The 20244-nt window shown below is 46.7% G+C and overlaps 2 protein-coding genes across 4 annotated transcripts in view; one reads left to right on the top strand and one right to left on the bottom strand.

Annotated features, from left to right (window-relative positions):
• Nucleotides 1-20151, top strand: part of LOC107221130 (paired box protein Pax-6) — a 66136-nt gene extending 45985 nt beyond the window's left edge. For 2 of the 3 annotated variants that reach the window (XM_015660026.2, XM_046744095.1), the window contains 4 exons: nt 14889-15148; nt 15331-15560; nt 16198-16499; nt 17458-20151. In XM_015660026.2, the coding sequence (XP_015515512.1) occupies nt 14889-15148; nt 15331-15560; nt 16198-16499; nt 17458-17552 (887 nt within the window). In that variant the 3' untranslated portion in view covers nt 17553-20151. Of the gene's footprint in view, nt 1-14888; nt 15149-15330; nt 15561-16197; nt 16604-17457 lie in introns of all 3 variants that reach the window. The other variant, XR_006905074.1, reaches the window with a different exon arrangement.
• On the bottom strand, nt 2662-4795 carry LOC107221131 (alpha-protein kinase 1). Its single transcript, XM_015660027.2, has 3 exons — nt 4707-4795; nt 3959-4558; nt 2662-3770 (listed from the first exon to the last, which is right to left on the bottom strand). Exons 1-3 carry the CDS (start codon nt 4710-4712, stop codon nt 3285-3287), a joined length of 1092 nt encoding a protein of 363 aa, XP_015515513.2. The 5' UTR covers nt 4713-4795; the 3' UTR covers nt 2662-3284.
• Nucleotides 20152-20244: the final 93 nt, after the last annotated feature.

Genomic DNA, 20244 nt, shown 5'->3' on the forward strand with positions numbered 1-20244 from the left:
TCCGATCCTTCCTCTCCCGGTCTCCTTGAACTTGAACACTCGCGAACAAGTTGGGAAAACCTGCACTGGATCAGACGAATAATACGTGTAATTGTGAAAACTTGAGCCTGATACGGGAAAGAAGTTCCTTGAAAAAGCGCGAAGACTTGACTTGAACCAGAAACCACTCGAACCCTTCGCTGGAAGCTTCGAAAGCCCTTGCCGAGGTGTGTGAGTGCGTTATACCTGTAAACGGAGTTTGAAACGGCGGTGACTTTGGCCGCGGGATAACTTCTCGGCTCTCTGTGTGCGTCGACGCTTTTCCCACACACCGCGGGGACTCCCGCTATTTTCTTAATCTCAGAGCCAGCCCCTTTCGGAGAGGAGACAAACGAGGCAAACAACCGAAAACAACAGGAGATCGCGTCCCCGTTCCTGCTCCAGGGGTCCTCCAGCCTGCAGGATTGACTCCTGCCGCACCGACTCTCAACGCTCCTGACGCCGAGCCGCGGCGACAGATGTCGAATCGAGGGAAAGATCGTTGCACTGTTCGTTTTTTCTCTTTTATTTATTTTTCTCGTCGCTGCGAAAGAGCTCCGGTATTACCGCATTTGCGTATTGCTGGGGTACAGAGAATGGGGAATTACTTTTCCGCCTGAACGTTTTCAATTTCTTATAATTACACACGGATTGAAATCTGAAAAATTAATCGATTCACTTCGGAGCGTATCATGTAAATTTTCATACTTTACCTCCTGTGCGGTGTGATATTCGTTCAAGTTCGAAAAATACTCATACGCGACGTATAAATTTCAATTTACGAATCGACCGCTCGAATCGTTATCGCGTTTATTCCCGATACTTACTATGCACGTTAAAAACTCCGTCGTAGCCAATTATAGTATAAAAACCATCGAAGGGCGGTATTTTCAATACGACGAGAAAACAGAAGAGTGAAAAAACGTTGTGTTTACGGATTATGCACAGTCGAGAGGATAAAAATGAAATTTGATTTCGTTTAATACGATATTATGTATAGGCGCAGAAAGAAGGATCGATATACCCGTATTATACCTACGGACAGATTATACTCTTTATCCAGGATAGATATAAGTGATGCGAAGTAAGTGGGGTGGGAGATATTTTGTTGAAATTATTAATTAAATTGATGCGAAAAAATATAGTCGCTATCTGCTGCCCTCTGCGGAAGCTAACTTCCGGAAAAAATTAATATCCTCAGGGATATGGTGCGGCAGGAGTTTCAGTCGCGAGAGTGATGGAGAGAGAAGGAGAGAAAATGGGAGAGGTGATTGTAAAAGTCTGCTTCTGGCTTTGCATCTAGAGCTCAGGGTATGAATTTTGAAATTTAACTATCTGTTACAGCAGCTAGAAATTTGTTATACATTTCCTTCGAGTGCACTGAAATAATCAACTTTGAGATTTTTACCGCAAAACAAGACAAAAAAACAACAAAAAACACCTATTTTACTTCGATATTTTTTTATCAACGGATTACAGAGTCGAGATGACCGAATCCGAAAGTATTGAAAACAAGCAGAAAAAAACAACTTTTTCGCGATACTCTTCATCACCGTGAAAAAGAAAGAGTTTGTCGGTCTGTCCGACAAAATCGACATGAATTGGCAGCCAAATGAAAAAGTTTTGAGAGAAAAATTGGAAAAGAAAAATAATTATATCTGAACTGGGAAAAATATAATTGTTTATTAAAAAAAAAAATAATAAGGAAGAAAAATATATGTTCGTCGATAAAACGTTGAATATAGATTTATTTCCGGTAAAATCAGAAGTTCAAATTAAACGGGACATGGCAATTTTTCACGCCCATCATTTGATTGTAAAATCCTGTAAGTTTCAAATTTTCTCATCGAGCCGTTTCCGAGATAATCGCGAGAGTTTGCCGGACAGACCGAAGTTGTATTAAAAATCAATTTTTCGGATTCTAGAGGTTCGAAAATGTCGAAATTCGTATAAATTAGAAAAAGTGATTCTCGACCGAAACCGATACCCTTCCCCGTACCACCAACGGTGACGAAAAGTAGAAAATGAATTACAGCCACGTGACTGTAATAAATAAATACTTGTTCAGGTTTAGATCGAAGAAAAGAAATGTAAAAATTTGGCAAATTATCGTTCGACGAAATCGCTGTATCGAATAAATTGCGGGGATACAGGTTCCTTTTTTTCTTTTGTGAGCTCGAGCATCTCGCTGTTACTGATTTAAACGGGGATGTAAGGGGGTATAAGGATGAGGCCGGGAGGGAGGAAGGTTAGGAGGCAACTTATGAAACGCCTGCGAATCCTCGCTGCCTTCGCGCCGGATGAGCGCGATATTAAATTTCTGGAATTTTGCGGTGCGGTAGCCGCGCGCGCGCGTCTACGTGCCAGCGGGTCCCCCTTTCGACCCCCGAAGGAACCCTGCGGGTTCCCTATATGTCTACACGTACCCGGGCACATATATTTCTACATATGTATAAGCCTGCGCCATGCGTCCGTACCTTGAGAGCATGTAAAAGGACGCCATCGCTCCGTTGTTCCGCACGCGACTCTACCAAGCTGCCGAGGAAAAATTTGTCAAAACTCGGCCTATGGGCGAAGCTTTCGGGAGTTTGGATACCGGGAATTTATATACGAGGGTCTGTTGCGATTTAAAAAACCGTTACATTGTTTTTTACATTTATTGTACCCTTTCATTTTGCTTCTTATTTCTCATAAGTTAGACGAAGTTATAGACATATATTTATATATACACGTGTGTATATATGTATATTGGGGATATTTTGTAAGATTTTCATTTAAGTAAGACATATATTCGAGATTACGGATACACGGATAAGAGGATATAATATAAGAGAGAAGAGCGCGGCGAGTTAACGGAGTGAACGCTTGCTTTTTTTAAACAATTTTTAAACTGTCGAGTCGCTGATAAGTTCGTGAAGTGTATAGTGCAGGTTTTAAGGCCGAGCGTCGGAAGACAGCGAGCGGTATGAAAACCGGTAATTTTTACCGTATTCACGGGGATTCTGCGTCGATAGATTCAAGTCGCTGCTCAAAGAGAAACAGAAACTGAAGAAATCGAGACTGACAAAATTCAAGTTACTTTCAGGGTGCGTTATAGCGTTCAAGATCATTGCAAAGTGAAATCTTAAGTACTAAAAATCGAACCAAGACATAAAGCTGTACCACAGAAAATTAAAAATTTCTTCGCATCGAAACTCGCGTAAATTGTAAAAAATCATCCCCTTGAGCATCGAAAAATGTGAGGAGGATGGGATTCAATTACCGTATTAGAAGCTGAGAAGATACCGAGTCTCGGGGTTCGGGGCTTTGTAGTTTGCGGAATATCTGGAGTCTCGGGAGAGTGGAACAACGGGCGAGGGTACGCCGTAAGAGTACCGAAGAAGGGTGGCGGCGAGTGGAGGCGACGGTGCCGCCTCTTCCTGGAGCTCGATCTTCGCCGGTGCCGACGCCGAATCCGCCGCGGGTGAAACGGGGGTGTAGCGGAGGCTTGCGGGGGCGATTTGCAGCTCCTGGAGCGGCGAGTAGGAGTAGATCGGTCCCCGCAGGGGCTCGACGTTCTCGGCCTGAATCCTGGCGAAGTATTTCATCGCCTCGAGGTCCTGGCGGCTGACGTACTGGATGCGCTGCAGACGACCGTCGGGCAGAGCCACGTAGTACTGACCCTTCTGGCGATCCTGCTGCTGCGCCTCGACCTGCTGCTCGTCCAAGTCACCCTCCTCGTCCAGCTCGTTGACGGAGTTGACGGGCTCGACCTGACGGAAATCAGAAAAAAAAAACTTGATCTAAGACGCCGTTCTTCCTCCCGGTTTCACGGGTGATCATCGCTCATTTCGTGTTCTCAATCTTACATAATACGCGGTCGGTACTTCTCCGGTAACAACCGATGAAAAGAAAAAGACCGAGTCAGGCACCTGAAGCAAAATCGAGAAAAATAACTCACCTCGGAGTCTGTCTGCGGTGCTGAGGTCGTCGTGGCGTCTTCGATTTCGGTTGTGGTCGACGGTTCCTCCGTGGTCGTCGTCCATGGGGCACCGTATTCCTGGTCGGGACGCGGGGGCTGGAATTGTTCCTGGGGTTCGGGAGGGCCGTACTGAGTGTTGCGAGGTTGGGACACCGGGGCCAGGTATTGACGTTGCTGGTCCTGGTTCTGGGCGGCCGCGAATTGCTGCTGCTGTTGCTGCTGTTGTTGCTCTTGACGACTCTGGAACCGCGGCGAGTTTACCGGGAATCTCTGTTGCTGCTGATTTCCCTGCACCCTCGAACCCTGAGTGTCGTACTGCTGCTGCTGATCGGTGGAAATAGGACTTCCAAACGACTTCGGGGGCCCGTAAGAGTCCTCGAGCTGCCTCTGGGGTAGCTCGAAGGATGGACCAGCCGGCTTCCATCCCGAGGGTGGATACGGCGCGTCCGCCTCCGCTTGAGCCGGAGTTTCCACCTCTTGGCGGGCGAAGTAGTACCTCCTCTGCTGCTGATTCTGACCACGATAAGCCGGGGGCTCGGCCACGGCCAGAGCCACCAAAACGCTCAGAACTACGAAAACCTGGAAGAAGATTTGGGGTGGATAGAGTGAGTGGTCGTGGAAAAACTACGGTGCTCTTCGATTCGAACGAGAGGGTAACTCCGGCGTGGATTTGGAAGGAAAACGGGAAGAGGGAATTGATCGAGAATGTAGACGCTTGGTATACTACCTTCATGGTGCGCTGTGTCGGAAACTGGTACGAGGTGCCTTGTAGTGTTCGGGCAGAAGACTGATTTGTACGGCATCGCGTGTCGTTTTATACCCAACCGAGAGGCGCGCGATCTGCATCGTTAAACGGGCCGAGACGTACGCAGCGAGTCCTCCTTCGGGATGCCGGGCTCTCAACGATGACCAACCACACGCTGTCCGGTGACATTGGCCTCCTAAAGAGGCACGATATGCGACGACGATGAATCCCCAACGTTGGCCAACGCCGCGGCTAGTCGTCATCCTCCGTTCTCGATCTCATCTTTATTCATCGCATAAAGAGGGGAAAAAAAAGAATCATCGGTGCCAACAATAAACGATTGTGAATAATCATCGGGCGAAGGAGAAGCACCGATACAAACATTTGTGCAAAAGGGGGAGGAATGGTACTGTTAGCGTCTTCGAGTTTCCTTTTCGTGTGTTCTAAATACAGAAATGAGATAAGTTCGCCTTCGTAGTTCGCCTAACGAGGATGGAAACGTTACACGTAGAACGAGTGCCGATTTTATCGGCGCACTGCACGCGATTCAAATCCGATCCAACAGACTCGGTCTTCGGATTCGACTCACGTCCATCCTTGGCGCGTGACGCTTTGCACAAGTGAATATAATTCTGCTGGACTCAATCCACGCGGACAGCATCCAATGAAAGTGATCAAGGCGCACCGCGACATGACTATAGAAAAAACTCGGCCCTCGGGTTAACGAAATTTATTTGCGGGTCCGAAGATCAGCAATAGCGATTGCTGATCAGGGCCGAATGACAGCCCTCAAAATTCAAGCAGATTCCTTTTGCCAATTGGGTATGTGCGATGATATAGCTTTCTTGATCACGTCGCATCGTTGTCGCGTTTATTGCAATAACTCGCCACTCACATACAGAGTATCTTCTTCTTTCGATATACTCATTTTGTTACGCACAGTTATTTTTTCTCTAGTCATAATTGGGATGAACACTGGATCTGGGATGAAAATTATCGAATCAACCTTCTTACAGTTTCCTACAAAACAGTCGTCTCAGAGGATTACGCGATTGATTCGAATTCCCATTGCGTACAACCTCTGCTTGTATACATACAGTGTACTACGGTGGAACAGTTATCCATCCATGTTCCGGTTACAAGTAGAATTTTCAAAATTAGCCTGTGTGGTTTGAAAAAATATCCTCTCGAGGAAAAATGCACGTGAAAAGTGAACAACGTGACTTAAGACCTGCAAAAAGAAAGAAAATTTTCAACTCCTAATTATTCGGTACGACAAATTTTCGAGCAATATTCTATCGCTTGAATATAATAAATCCGTGGTAAAATTTTCGCAAAATACCTGCAAGACCGTGATATTGTACATTTAAGTTGGCTTTGTCTGCCGCACGTACATATCGACATAATATACGCACATAATACGTTAGTAGGAATTGTGGCGAAACCTGGGGATCGAGTCGAGAGTGAGAGAGTGAGAGAGTGAGAGAGAGAAAGAGAGGGTGAAGGAAGGGGAGAAGGGGGGCGAGATACCGCGCGTACAAGCGCTGCAAAGCAAATTACTCACAGTTAAACGACTCCATTTCAATATCGGGTCCTGCCAGGGACAAAAGAAGGGTGAGATGCCTCTCCCTTCTGTCGCAGGCATCGCCGAGCCCGAGTAGCTGCTGGCTGCTGGCTGCTGGTTGCTCGAACCCACGGGATACGGCCCTGCAGTTCGCACCGCGTTGCCTGCACGCACGTATACAGGATACCCACCAATCTCGATTCCGACAACAATCCCTCTGCAGAGCGCGTGTGCGCGTCAACACCCTACAAAGTCATCCGACGGGACCGGGTTCCAACTTCGGCAAAACATCGCGTAGATACTGCGAGTCATTCGCAGAACACCGACGATCGCTTTATTCAAGGGAACCGTCGTCGTGAGTTCACTTTGACGAAACGGAAAAATCATCGAGACTTTACGATCCTAGGAACTTCTAACGGTGACAGTCATTTTCCTGCCTAACTGTAATTTACTGATTTTTGTCGTGCCGATGCCAAACCGAGTGTGACAATGCTTGGACCTTGATTCCGATACCTGATTTCTTACTTCTCGTGATTCGAGGGATTGTAACGTTGCACCAAACAAATATTACGACAAGGATTACCGAACCTGCATTTCCTAAATTATGAAACGTCGTTCTACGCCGATCCAACTCCGTATAACGGGAGATGGTAGAAACGGTATTTGTTCACAAAAATTCCAGATCACGCTGAAGGATAACTGCAGTTTCGAAGCGTTCAAATTTCATAGATCAGCATCGTCGCCGGCATATAACAGGTATGCATGCGCGGGCGCGTGGAGTTGGAAAGAGACAAGAACGCAGAGAGTCGAGCCTGTCTTGGTATAATTGAATACCCAGAGGTATGTTTTGCGCCCGGGGGGCTCTTGTGCGGGTTCTCCGCTCCGGGCTTCGCACCCCATGCCTGCCTAGTGGCGTCTACAAACCGGATTAATTGTCTATGAAGGGGGAAGGAGGGGGGGGGGGGGGGGGGCAAGCGGGCGGTTGGGGGCAGCTTGGACAACAGAAAGGACAATGAACTACATTCCTCGATTCGCTTGGCGATTAACCCTGAAACGTGTAACGTACCGCGCGCGGGTAGCTTGCATATAAATGTGGAAAAAACCGAGCCTATGCGACAGAGCAACAGTTACGTAATTTACGAGGTGAGGAAGAGACGATCGGCATTCAGCAGCCACTCGCTGGTACATGAATAATCGACAATTACAGTCCTCGTGCAGAGCCTTGCGCAAGTGAATTTATACGTATTATATGGTCGATTCGTCGAGTGGAAAACATCGGGTGTAACGACTACCATTGAGCAACGACGCTCGAGACTATCGCTGGTATTGTTTTCCAATTTCTTTTCCAAGGCCCTTCGCTCCGCCGGGGGGAAAAGGGCGCGGACTTGAAGACATGTTTGAAACGTTGAACGTAGCCCAGAAACTACAACGCGCGTGACAAAACTGCAAAGAAATCGGTCAGAAACGTATAAACGTTAAAGATCGAAAGCGTTGTACGCACATACTTATAAGTATAGAGAGTGCACGCTCACGCCGTAATGTAGCCGCAATGAAATTATCATCCCGTTTCGCCCAAGGACCACCCCTGGCAGCTCGGCTTTCCCGCGGGATAAACGGGGCCAACAAACTGTTTAACAACTAGTTGCTCCTGCGGACTCCCCGAGGACTTGTTCAGCGCTATATCTACCTCGCCGCGAGTTCAACAGCGGCAAACTAGCCGAGCTCTCCCACCCCTGCACGTATAAACCGCATGTACGAATGTCTGCCGCGATATAGAGAGTCCGGCCTAATAGCTGCGGGAACGGAGTCTGCGTGCACGGAGTACCAACTCCCTAAGGACTTTACGTCGGGGAGAGTCTGGCGCGTGGGAAATACCGCGTAAGAGGGTGCAAATTTGTGTACGAGTAAAAGACAACATGGCGCTGAGCGGACCCGTCTCGCATATTTGCAGGTGAATTTAGGCTGCGAGAAGGAATACGCGGTTGAATTTAACGATCCAACGTATTCCTCTCGTGTGAACAAACGGTGTGGGTACAGGGTACGTGTGTAAGGGTTGAGGGATGACGATGCAGGAGAAAAGTTAGCTTGGGTATTTCCCACCCCCGCGCAGGCAGTCAATGTTTGCCAGTTTAACCAACCGTGAGCGTGGCTGCCAAGTTTGCTCGGGATATTAGCGCGCGTTGGCAGTCAGGTTCGACTTGAAACTTCTACTCCGGAGGAACTTTTCGAAACCTCTTTTCCCGCGCTTAATCACTCTTCAGAATAAAGTTCTCCCCTTTTCCCCTCTCGAAGAACCTGCACCAGCCTGCGGTCGCGGAACTTCCGTAAAGTTGCTAAAATTTTCTCGCCGACTGTTCTTTTTCCGTTTAAACACGGATAAAACCGCGGCAAAGCCTCGATTAAAACGCCCGATGTACCCGCGTAACGCAACTTTCTTCTTCCGTTATGGATTCCTATCACAATATATCAGTTTTCAGACCTGCTTACGGCTTATATAATGTGCTCGTGCATATAGACGCTTGGATTATTCCGGGCACTTGACGCGCCGCCGGGTCGAAGGGAGCGACGGTATTCGGAGTATCAATAAACCATATTTTCCCTCCCCCGGAGCTTTCCCTCTCGTCTAACCTTCGCCGCAGCTATTACCGAAGATCGCTAATCGGGTTAGCGGAATAGGATGCTGCAGGAGCGAGAGAGACGGAGTTTAGTTTGACGAGTGGGAAGAGGAGGAGCAGCGGCTACGCGATACCCGGGATGGAAAAGGGAAAAGGGAGCCGACGCGGCCTGCGTATTGGAAACTCTATTAGAATCGCGGCGGCGAATACAGACGAGGAGCCGCTCCTGCTGGCTGTGCCGACATTGTACATGCACCTCTTTCGTACACGCGTGTATTCGCGTACGGAAAAGGTATATAGTATATAACATATACATATATACCGAAAAGGGGGTTATTACGTGATTCGTTTGTAACTCCCTTCGCCCCCGTTTTCCCAACGTGCGCGTTCCCCGGCTCCTCATCGCAAGGACTCCCAATCCTCTTTGCCAACAAACGCTCGAGCGAGTTTCGCGCTGCAAATCTACTTAGTCTCGAAACTCGATCAAATTTAGCCGTTACTATATCGGGACTCCTACCCCGCCGCTCCCCCGCCCCTTTCAGCGACGATTCTTAATGTGCCCGATTCAATTTTCACGAGGACAAGAAGAAGGATTGATAAATATCTATCGCGGGAACGGCGAGACGACGATGACGATGAGAAGCGCCGACGGAACACGGAGGCGACAAGTCGGAAAGTGCAGAGCGGTTTTATAGCCGGCGTGTAGACTTAATTTCGCCTGCCTCTCGCCTCGACTTAACCGTTATATTAATAATGCGGTTGCAGCAAAGGGCGCGGGGCGATGTTTCTCCGTCAGCTTTGCTGCATACATCCGCTAAGTAACAAGACCTGCACACTTTACCTTTCTCGCCGATTCTACCAATTATTCACGGCTTCTCGAGCATCCGCGCACGCGATGTACTTTTCAACCGAACATTATTATTCAACAGCAGAATCCAACAACTTGTAGCGCGAAGTTATGACGCGCAAGGTGCAGGGATCCCGTTCCTCCTTTCAACTTCCACAATAGATGAGGATTGAGGACTGTGTGTAAAATGTACATTACAAAGCGGGGAGAGCCGGCGATCTAGATTTCGAGTGGTCTGAACGGACAATGCGCGGCGGAACACGCACAATGAAATCTAGAGACTCGAGCACCTATCTGTCGGATATTACGCATTATCAGATGAGATCGACGCTGCGGGAAAATCGAGCTCCGGGAACGGGATGACGGACACATCGCGATCAGTGCCTCGGTGAATTATCTACGTAGAATTTACTTACGCGTCAGTCTGTGTATATGTGTATATATTACATATATACGTAATATTACACATGCTGTATACATTTTACGTTACATTCAACCAGCATGTGTGTATAACAGAACTCGCGGCTTAATCCTGTTCAGCCCGACGCCTAATCCCTGGGGATAAATTTATATCAGATCTCCCCACCCTCGAATTTAAGATTACGAACAGCCCTCAGATGTATAGCGTAGACAGGTTCAGCTGTGGATTGTGCGATGCTCGCTCCTGACGCTATAATACATGCAAATTCGTGATTGTAATTGGTACGTCAGCCAGTCGTTGTTCAAACAATTAGACGCGATTACACATACCTAGTATTATAGAATTCATAGCGATTGTAGGAATTTCATGCTCATATAACAAGCAGTAGCACGTTGAATTTATTTAAATAACGTACTTGGTATTATTTCCCACAATATCAATATATATCCGTGAATAAAAATGACAACGACGATACATAAATACCTCCAGATCCGGCGATATTTGGCCCCCCTAAGACGAGCCGACGGTGGGAGGGGGATGGGATGTCGCCTCGAATGAATGGCCGTTACTAACAGCTTGAATGGCCGCTCGGTGTCATCCGGGGTGTCTTCTGGTTGAGCTGGGAATTATAATTCGCCAGAGGGGCTTGCAGCGGCGCGGCGGCGCGCTCATTGTGCCACGGCTAATATCAATGGCCAAGGGTGTTGCAGCGGAACGTTGTCCTCGGCGACGGGCGCCTATCCCGTCTCCCGGATTCACGGATGCAGTCAGTTCTGGTCTCCCTCTCCGGGTGTAAAAAGCCAGGGAAAAATCCGCCGCATCCCCTAATGGCCGCCACCCCATTTAGCGGCGTGCAGCGCGAGGTAGACAGGCTATGTAGGTAGAGATGCGGGTAAGAACCCGTGTTACGGGCACACCTTGCGTCACGTGCATTATATCGCGCGCAACTCGCAATACAAACGCTCCAGCGTTATGCCGTATGCGGCGTGAAACTGGGAGACCCCCGGCTGACATCTGTATAATCATCGTTGCCCTTGCCCGAGCAGGACCGTTTTAGGGACGTTTTAGGGGCGTCGATTGTCGAAGAAAGCCCATCAGTCGCGGTGCGCGGGGTTCAATGTCGAGTGGTTCCGCTCCTCTGCCGATCACAAAAAGAGTCCTCGAACTGTTTATTAGTTTGCTGCGCTGACACTTGGAGTCCCCGAATTGCTGAAACTATTTTTTTACTCGTTTGATTTTTTTTTTTTTTTATTCCAATTTTTCCCCGCAAACAGTGCTCGAAAATAAAAAACATTTTGCACAGTTTAGTATCTACTTCAGACGCACGATGCGGTTTATAATTTGCCACGAATCGTTAGGGTTCGTTAAAAACGATTCCATTCCGTTGTCGGGCGTTCTTTTTGGAGCCCTGTAAGTGATCGTTGGATCATTTTATTTTTGAATATCGGTAGATTTAAATTTTCAAAACCCCGTTCAACGATGAGTTGACGTTTCAAACCTTGTGCCTAGTTTGGTTACAAGTTTGGGCTTCTGAAAAAGTTTGTCTGAAGTCAGGCATACCAGATCCAATAGAGGATGAATCCCATCTGTGCACACATGTGTAATTTAAACGCGTTGACGTACCAACTGTAGGTAATATTCAACTTGGCGCGAGCGCTTAGAAACGGGAGAGCTGGGAATGGCGCACGAGAGGCACTCGATCTTATGCCGCACGACGTATTATGTCGGTTTACATAACGCATTGTGAACTTGATTGTGTTATATTATATTATAAAATCATCGAGGTATAAGAGTCGAGTGTCGGCGGCCACCTGCTAGGCCACGTATACGAGTGCCGTACGTCGTTGCAACGGAGTAAAAAGCTCCGAGGCACGCGTCCGCCGTACAACTGATACTCTTCCGGCGTGACATTATAGCTGAACACCGAAGTACGTATAGGCACGACAATTGAAACAGGGTTTCTTTGACGCGTCGCTGCCTCCGCACACACGTGCTCCGTGCGCATGAGAAGACTATAGGAAATCGTTCGAGCCGCAACAATGCGTAAAAATGGCATTATTCCCGTTCCGTTGTGCAATTGTTTCCTGGGCTACAATTGAAACAATGAAAATTCAAGTTTTAACGTTTAGTCAAGTCCCATTTCGCTTCGAACACAAATGCGATAGCTCAGCTTGTACAGCCTTTCGAGCTATTGGACCGATTATACCAAGCGCGACGCTCACGAGACGCGAACTTTTCAATGCGCGGCTTCGATCATCTCGACGAGTTCGAGTTGCAAAGCTCCGACCAAACGGCCCTCGATACCAGCCGCGTGTGTCGCGCAATTGTCCTCGTCGCATTCGCGTGTAATCTGTAAAGAATAATCGCGTGTCGCGCGAACACGGAATTCGACTCCATTCGGTGCGTCTGCGCTTTCTATAAATACAATTGTTCAGGGCTCTTCGGTATAAATGCTAACTTTGAAACGGTCTCTTCAAACGCTCGCTTTTCGCTCCGCCATCGCGACTCGCGGTCGAAGATCATGGACCGAAATCCAGCCTCTCTATTCCCACTCCAGCCGGTATCTCTCGCGCCGTTGGTCTCCGGAGGCATGACGGAAAACCTGATTCAGGCTCGACGGAATCTCTTCGCGTGCGCAAAATGGCCACTCGTATCTCCGAATCTGGCTACGCGTTTGTAAAATCTGGCATCTCGAATCGTAAGAGTTGAATTTTCCTCGTGGAATTATCGCGGCGAGTCAGTAGAAAACGACTCTCTCAAGTAACCGGATTCAAGATGTGTCCGAAACACGGCGAGAGACGACGAAAATTGCACCGAGTATGATCTTTCACCGTGTCGTAATAGACAGCGGTTCAATTGGTTCTTGAGACGTGCAGCCATCAACTCGTTAACCCGACTTCCGGCGGTGTTGCTCTCGAGAACCGGAAACGCGGTTGCAGCGTACCTCATTACAGAACTCCATACAACGTACGGTCGTAAAGTGAGAGTTGCGTTCAAACGTGGATATGTCGGATATGTGTTGAACGATTGTCGTCGTCCCCACAGACGCATGCACGAAGACTCGACGGAAACAGCCAGGCGTCGTGGTACAAAGCGACAAGGCGCGGGAGCAAAGTTAACCGCAAAGTTCTCGTAAACCGAGTTTATCAAGTTTATTGCCGACTTCGCGGGGGTTTCGAGCCGCGAAAGCGTGATTCCGACTCTGCTTGTAGGTACCCATATACCTCCCTACCTACCCTACGTTCGCATATGTACAAACGTACCTGCTTGTAACTTCGAACGTTGCCTCGAGTCTCCCCAAAACTCACCTCAAACTCGATTGTGTTTACAACGCCTACACGCACTTCTCTGTCTACCTCGATGTATTATAACACAGCCCGTAGTCAAACTCGGTGAAACTGCTGCACCCTCTGCCTAGAAACCCGTAATCTCGAAACAACAGACGCGGAATTAAGAAATCGAGGTGTAACTGCGTGAACATCGTCATGTGTGTGATCCGAATATGTTTCAATCGAGCGAATGAATGCGGCGCGTGTAATATTGGAAGAATTTAATATCCCACAGCCTTTGCTCCGTCGAAATCTGAGAAAGTGGATCGAGCCCCCTCTCGTTTTTGACTGCTCGAGGTGTAACGGCAAAGGGGTGGCTGCTGCCTCGCCTCCCGCCATGCCGAAGGTAGATAGATACTGACTCTTGGCAGGGGTTGGCATATATTGGATCGCCCGACGACGATAGAACGCCTCTCCCTCACTGTGCCAGGGGGGGTTGTTATCAGGTTTCCATTAGCGCAAAGGGATGAACACCGAACACTGCAGGCATTGCGCGCAGGGCTATCCTTGTCGGAGGGTGAGAGAGGGACAGCCAGTGGCGTCGGGACGTTCGGCGTCTTATCGCACCTCCTATACCCTGGTCCCCTACCTTCCTTCCCCAACAACGACGCCTCGACGCCGCGACGCGCTCACCCAGAAACCAACGATAAGACTCGCCCGGCGACGCCTGCCTGCCTGCTTGCAGCCTAAGTGCCTACGCCTTTCTGCCGGCCTACTGTTACTGTATGCGATTTCGCATAACCGTCTAGATACGAGTCTCAATCGCTGCGAGAAAATTTGCAAATTGTACACTCGCGAAACGCGCCTAGAGAGCAAAAATTTATCGAAACAAGTAGACAGGTCGTAGTGTTCTTTGGCGAAGCGCTATATTTTATAAACGAAAGTGATCAAAAATCGTTTTGAATTATGTATTCTATTTGGTATCGCAGACTAGGCGCCAAACAAAGTCTCGCGATATTTTTGTAGAATTACCTTTCAGCTTTAATCGCGGGGTGCCGATTCGTTGTTAACACGTCATTAAGTTCTCGGTCACTTGGCCGGGTGGCCGAGTGGAAGAAAAATCCTGCGTCACGGGACTTGGAAATTATTATACCGTAATATTTATTATTCAAAGGTATAATCGTAACCTCGCGTATCTCGTTCTCACAATCCGTGAAACTTAGTAAGCTCAGCGTTTTGTCATCGCGTAACAAGGAATACCGATGCACAGCGTGGACGTGCTACGTAACATAGTCCACAGTGACACACGTGGGTGTAACTTTCAATCACGGTGCTGTAATAGCCAAGGCTCGTAGTAGCGTTACGTCCTCGTGGCACATTGACACGTCCTCTGGGAGTACCCTTCGGCACATTCGGTGACGCCCCGGGTATCCCGGTCTTAATTACAGTGGCGGAATTGGAGGGCGGTGCTCACTCGGACGAGACAAACAGCGGCGGAGACAACAGCAACGCCGGTAGCATCTCGGGGGGTGGAGAGGACGACCAGGCCCGTCTTCGGCTGAAGAGGAAGCTCCAGAGGAATCGGACGAGCTTCAGCAACGAGCAGATCGACGCCCTCGAGAAGGAATTCGAGCGAACTCACTACCCGGACGTCTTCGCCAGGGAACGACTCGCGGCGAAAATCGGCCTGCCCGAGGCTCGCATCCAGGTGAGTCCCATCAAATCGTTCGCAAAATCCACGCCGAGTCCGTCTGCTTGATGGATGAAAATCGGGAGGGGTGGAGAACGACGCGTGAAAGATGGCGAACTCTCCACCTCAGTCTCTGCGTGCGGCGTTTCGTGCTCGTATAGCAATTGATCTCTGTCAATCTGTCTGGTCCACTAACTCAGGTGTGGTTTTCCAATCGACGGGCAAAGTGGAGGCGCGAGGAGAAGCTGCGCACTCAGCGGAGGGACAACCCGCAGCAATCCCACACCGGAGGCGTCGGTCTGGTCAGTGGTCACCCGACGCCCCCGCCGCCCCCGCCACCTCACGCACCCCCCTCGCCGCCCAGGATCCATCACGGATTCGCACCGACCGGCGTATATCCGGGGATTCCCAGCATGCCGGATTCCTACAGGTAAATATCGCCGTGCCAGAAATTATTGGTATCAGTTATGTGATACGAGGGGTAGAGGTAAGGTGAAGTATCTCGTTCGGAGTTACAAGTGAAAAAGTGGTTGAACGAGTCATCGGAATGGTGCTCATAAACAACAGAAGGGTCACAATCCGATCGGCGCTTAGCAATCAGAGTTCAATCGGGTTCATCGTGATTGGCGCTTTGTGGAACTTTTACTGCAGCAACGCCACCTTGATTTTCCCTCTAATTTACGAACACTTTTTACACACGGAGATTTTCCTTCTTACCTCTACCCTCCCCAGCAGGGATGGGCATATTTGCACTTTTCAAATTGAAAGTACAGATAAGTAAACAATTACTTAGTATGGTTCAAATTATCAATTACCCGGTACAGATGGATTCCGTATTGAACAATGCAATAAGTACTAAGTACTGATGTAATTACTCAGGGTAATTTAAGAACAAACGTACCTAAAGGCTGTCCATCCCTGCTCCATATTACACATATAATTATAAGTTCTTCGCGTCTCAAAGTCGAAGTTCACGGTCATTATAAAAAAAAATATTGCCGTTTATCGAACTTGTCGAGCCGATGTTCAAAAGATCAAATTCTGAGCCACCCCCTTCACTCTTCCAGCCCCATGACGTCGATGCCGAGTTTCGCGATGTCCTCGCCGAGTCAGCAGAGCCAGCACACGGGCCCCGGGATGACCGGCGGCGGCGGAATGGGCCCGATGGGCATGAGCGTCGGGATGACGGTGGGCCCGAGTCCCGGGGCCTGTCTTCAGCAACGGGACAACGGTTACTCCTGCGGCGTTGCACGTCCGCCAAGCTACGAGCCCCTTCACCTGGGCTACGGGGCGAGGCCGACCTGCAGCCCTACGCAGCCCTATCACACCGCGGGCCTGAATCAGTACAACCAGAATACCAGCTCGACCGGTGAGTGTCTACCACACTCGCTGCACTCCCTTCATTCGCTGCTCGCTCTCTAGCCACAGGAGAGCTGGATCTACCACGGATCCGTCGGGACGTACTATTGAGCGGTAATGATTTGACTGATTGATTCATTCGTTAAGGTCCCCTTATCCTGCGAGCGGAATTCATGTGTATAATTATGACGTCACACTTTGCTACACAAACATTGCGGCTCGACTATAGCAGCATATGAACACCGCGCTGATGTCGTGACGCTCGCCTGTAATCTGTCTTTGAGGTATACGACATCAGGTGAAGCACGTTTCTGCTAGATTGTTAAAGTCGAGCCGATCGAGTGGTTATACGAGTTTCAATTGTCCGATAACAAACGTTACCCTCAGGCTCGGCCAGTCAGGCCTGTTATAAGGCAATTTCTGAATTTCCATGATCTTTGCAAAGTCTTCGACTCAGCGCGTAGGTATAGGTACACCGTGATACCATCTCTAGACTCGCTTAGTCTTACTTTCAGCATAGCCGAGCGAGTCCGTAATAATCATACCGATTCAAGATACCCTGATACAAAGAAACTCTTCCAACTATATAAGATTAACTTCCAAATCCACGGTGTATCATACTCATTTCTACATACTCATACACAAGTATACATATTGTTATTAACGAATTTTTCTTATATCACGAGACGATTTGCGTAAGATTGCATTATATCAGCACGATAAATTGCACCAAATAAGTAATACAAACAATAAGCATCAAACTCACGGAAATTCCATAATTAATCGTACCTCCAAAGATCGTCAAACTCTCACCTACATTGCAGTATCAGATTACGCATCAACAAGAAACGTCCACTCTTTGAATATCACACCACCGATGCACCGGCTGCAACAAGAAAATCTTATATTACAACAACCCGACGCGACAATCGGTCGTCTAACGATCTTGGCGTATTCTCACCTTCCAGGTCTGATCTCGCCTGGAGTTAGCGTGCCGATCGCGGTACCGGGTCAGCCGGCACCGGATATGACCGCCCAGTACTGGTCTCCGAGACTTCAGTGACCGTGGTGGGCTTCGACGTCGACTTCCGGCCCTTAGGCGAGACGAGGCCCCGCCCCAATGCCACGCTGCCATTCCTACCTCCACAGCCCCATCCCACCTACGGATCAGATCGTCGAGGGACGAGAAGAAGCTCTGCTGAAGTAATCTCGCGGTGATCTCGAGTTCCGACACCTTCGGAAAGAAGAAGAGAAGATCGGGGAAAATCGGGAACTAGAAGATGCAATCATAATATCACCACGCTCAACTCTCCAGTCACGCTCGACTCGCTCAAATTCTACTCTTCCACGCTCTCTCCTCCCTCTCTCTCTCTCTCTCTCTCTCTATTTCTTTCTATTTTCATGTCTATTTTTCTATTATCTCACTCTGTAACTCCCGTCACTTTCACTTTCACTCTCCGCTTAGGGATATATGAAATATGTATATATATACATTAAACCATAGTTATATTATAATTAAACACATACCTCTGTAAGACAGAGCTCAAACTTCTCGGTATGTCTTATTATTATTATTATTATTATTATTATTATTATTATCATCGTCATTATTATTACTCGGACACAATACCCAGAAAGTATACATACATTTACGAACATTTTCATGCCAAGTGGCTGACATTGTTCAACGTCAAGCTTTTGTGATTTCCTTTTAACTTTTCATACATGTTTTTTGTGGTCCGCTAAGTACGGAGGCGTATTTCGACGTAACTTTAGCTTCAGTTTAATGATACGCAGTGATATGGACGACTTAATTATTGAAGAAAATTGTGAAATACTCTGCGCAAGGATTTATAAATTTTTGAACACCATTCTCACTATCAACCGCATAACTTATTTTCATGGAAAAAATTGTAATTGTAATCCATGGGGAAAATGGAAAAAAGGAAGATGACTGCGCACGATAATCGTTACAATTTTTATCGAAACTCGAGTTGTTTGTATCATGATTACTTTGACAATATCGAACGGGGGACGAAATTATCGAATTTCACAGAAAATGGTATGGGAAGTTTACACGGATTCGAAAGCCACTCGGTCGAAAAGCCCTGCTTGTACGTATAGCACAGTACTTAAGTAGATAGAATGGTATTTTTGGCCCCAGCGGCACACGTTGGTACAAATCCTGATGTTATTATTATTTTCATTATTAACATTATTATACGACTATTATAATTAATCTCTGTATCGCCACGCATTATTACCGCAAATCTCAACTATACGTTTATTAGCGTAATAATCGGTTTATTATTGTAGCGAGCACTCCCGTTATTATATTTTTACTGTCATTGCACGATGACGTGCCGACGCACGATCGTTAAATTGCCATGATATATATATATATATTGACTATATACGTGAAAAACGTGTCTTCTTTCATCAATACCGAAACCGAAATTGATTTTAACATTGAATTTTAAACTTTACCGATTATTATTATATACACGATCCGTTAATTCTATATTTAGTCATGAAAGAAGGCGAACAGGTTTAAAGAGAAAAAAAAATCATTCAGCTGAGTACACAAAATAATCGGGTAAAGTGTGAAATTTAACACAACTAAACATCATTATTATTATAATAATAATATTCTACGACCGACGACCGGTTATACCGGTGATTTACAGCTTGATCGGTAAACATAATACAGAGCTTGCAATAAATTGTTAGCATCGCGCTGTTCGTATGCCATTCGCCTGATTAATTACGTCGTACATTTTAACATCCGCACATGTAACAATTGCCAAAAAAAAAAAAACAAAAAAACATATACCGTTGAACATGTACAATGGCATTCGTCTTCTCCCCCACATAAATAGATAATTATTATTTCATAAAGTTATTTATACAGCCAATACGAAATACGGGAGTCCCTGAAAAGGATATTCACGCGTTGCGTGTAAAGCAACTACACATACAAATATACACAAGTGCGCATCGCAGTCAGCATTCCGATTAGCGACATCTTTGTATCATATTTATATAGAGAAAAGAAAAAAATAAGCGGAAAGAAACTAATCAAATGTGGAATTTAAAAAAAAAAAAAAATTTTTTCAACATCGGCGCAATTATTGGGAAGGAGGGAAAGAAGTAGGGGAGAAATTGGGAATTTTCAATCCGTAAGTTATCGGTATCAAAATACCTAGCCGCGTATACATATATAAATATATATTATTGATAAGGAAGATATTATTATTATTATTATTATTGTTTATAAACTTACCTAAATAAAAGTCGGGCTATACAGCTATAACTGCAGCTGCGGGAGTTTCTTGCGGGCAGTGCAGTATCAAGTTACACAACAAATATTATATACATAAGTGAAATGATTAATTACCATGATTATGATTCTTATTATTGCTATTATTATGGTTATATATTATTATTATTATTATTATTATTATGGTTATTATTACGATTATTAAGTGTACTTACCAAGTAACCGGTAATTTATATTCGATGCAAGAAAACCCGAATGTGATTTCTCTTTATAGGCCAGGTATGTCAAACGTATGAATTAAAAAGCAAGCAAAAAAAAAAAAAGTATTTAAAAACAAAATAGTATATTAAAATAAAATAGTGTGTGCATTTAATTAACATTATATAAATCTGTCGTCTTTGCATTCTATTAATTCCTTAACCCTATCTATTTTTATATCACATTTCTTCAAATTTCTTTTACTCCTTGCGGTGAA

This window comes from Neodiprion lecontei, chromosome 6, assembly GCF_021901455.1.
Source record: "Neodiprion lecontei isolate iyNeoLeco1 chromosome 6, iyNeoLeco1.1, whole genome shotgun sequence".
NCBI classification, from domain to species: domain Eukaryota; kingdom Metazoa; phylum Arthropoda; class Insecta; order Hymenoptera; family Diprionidae; genus Neodiprion; species Neodiprion lecontei.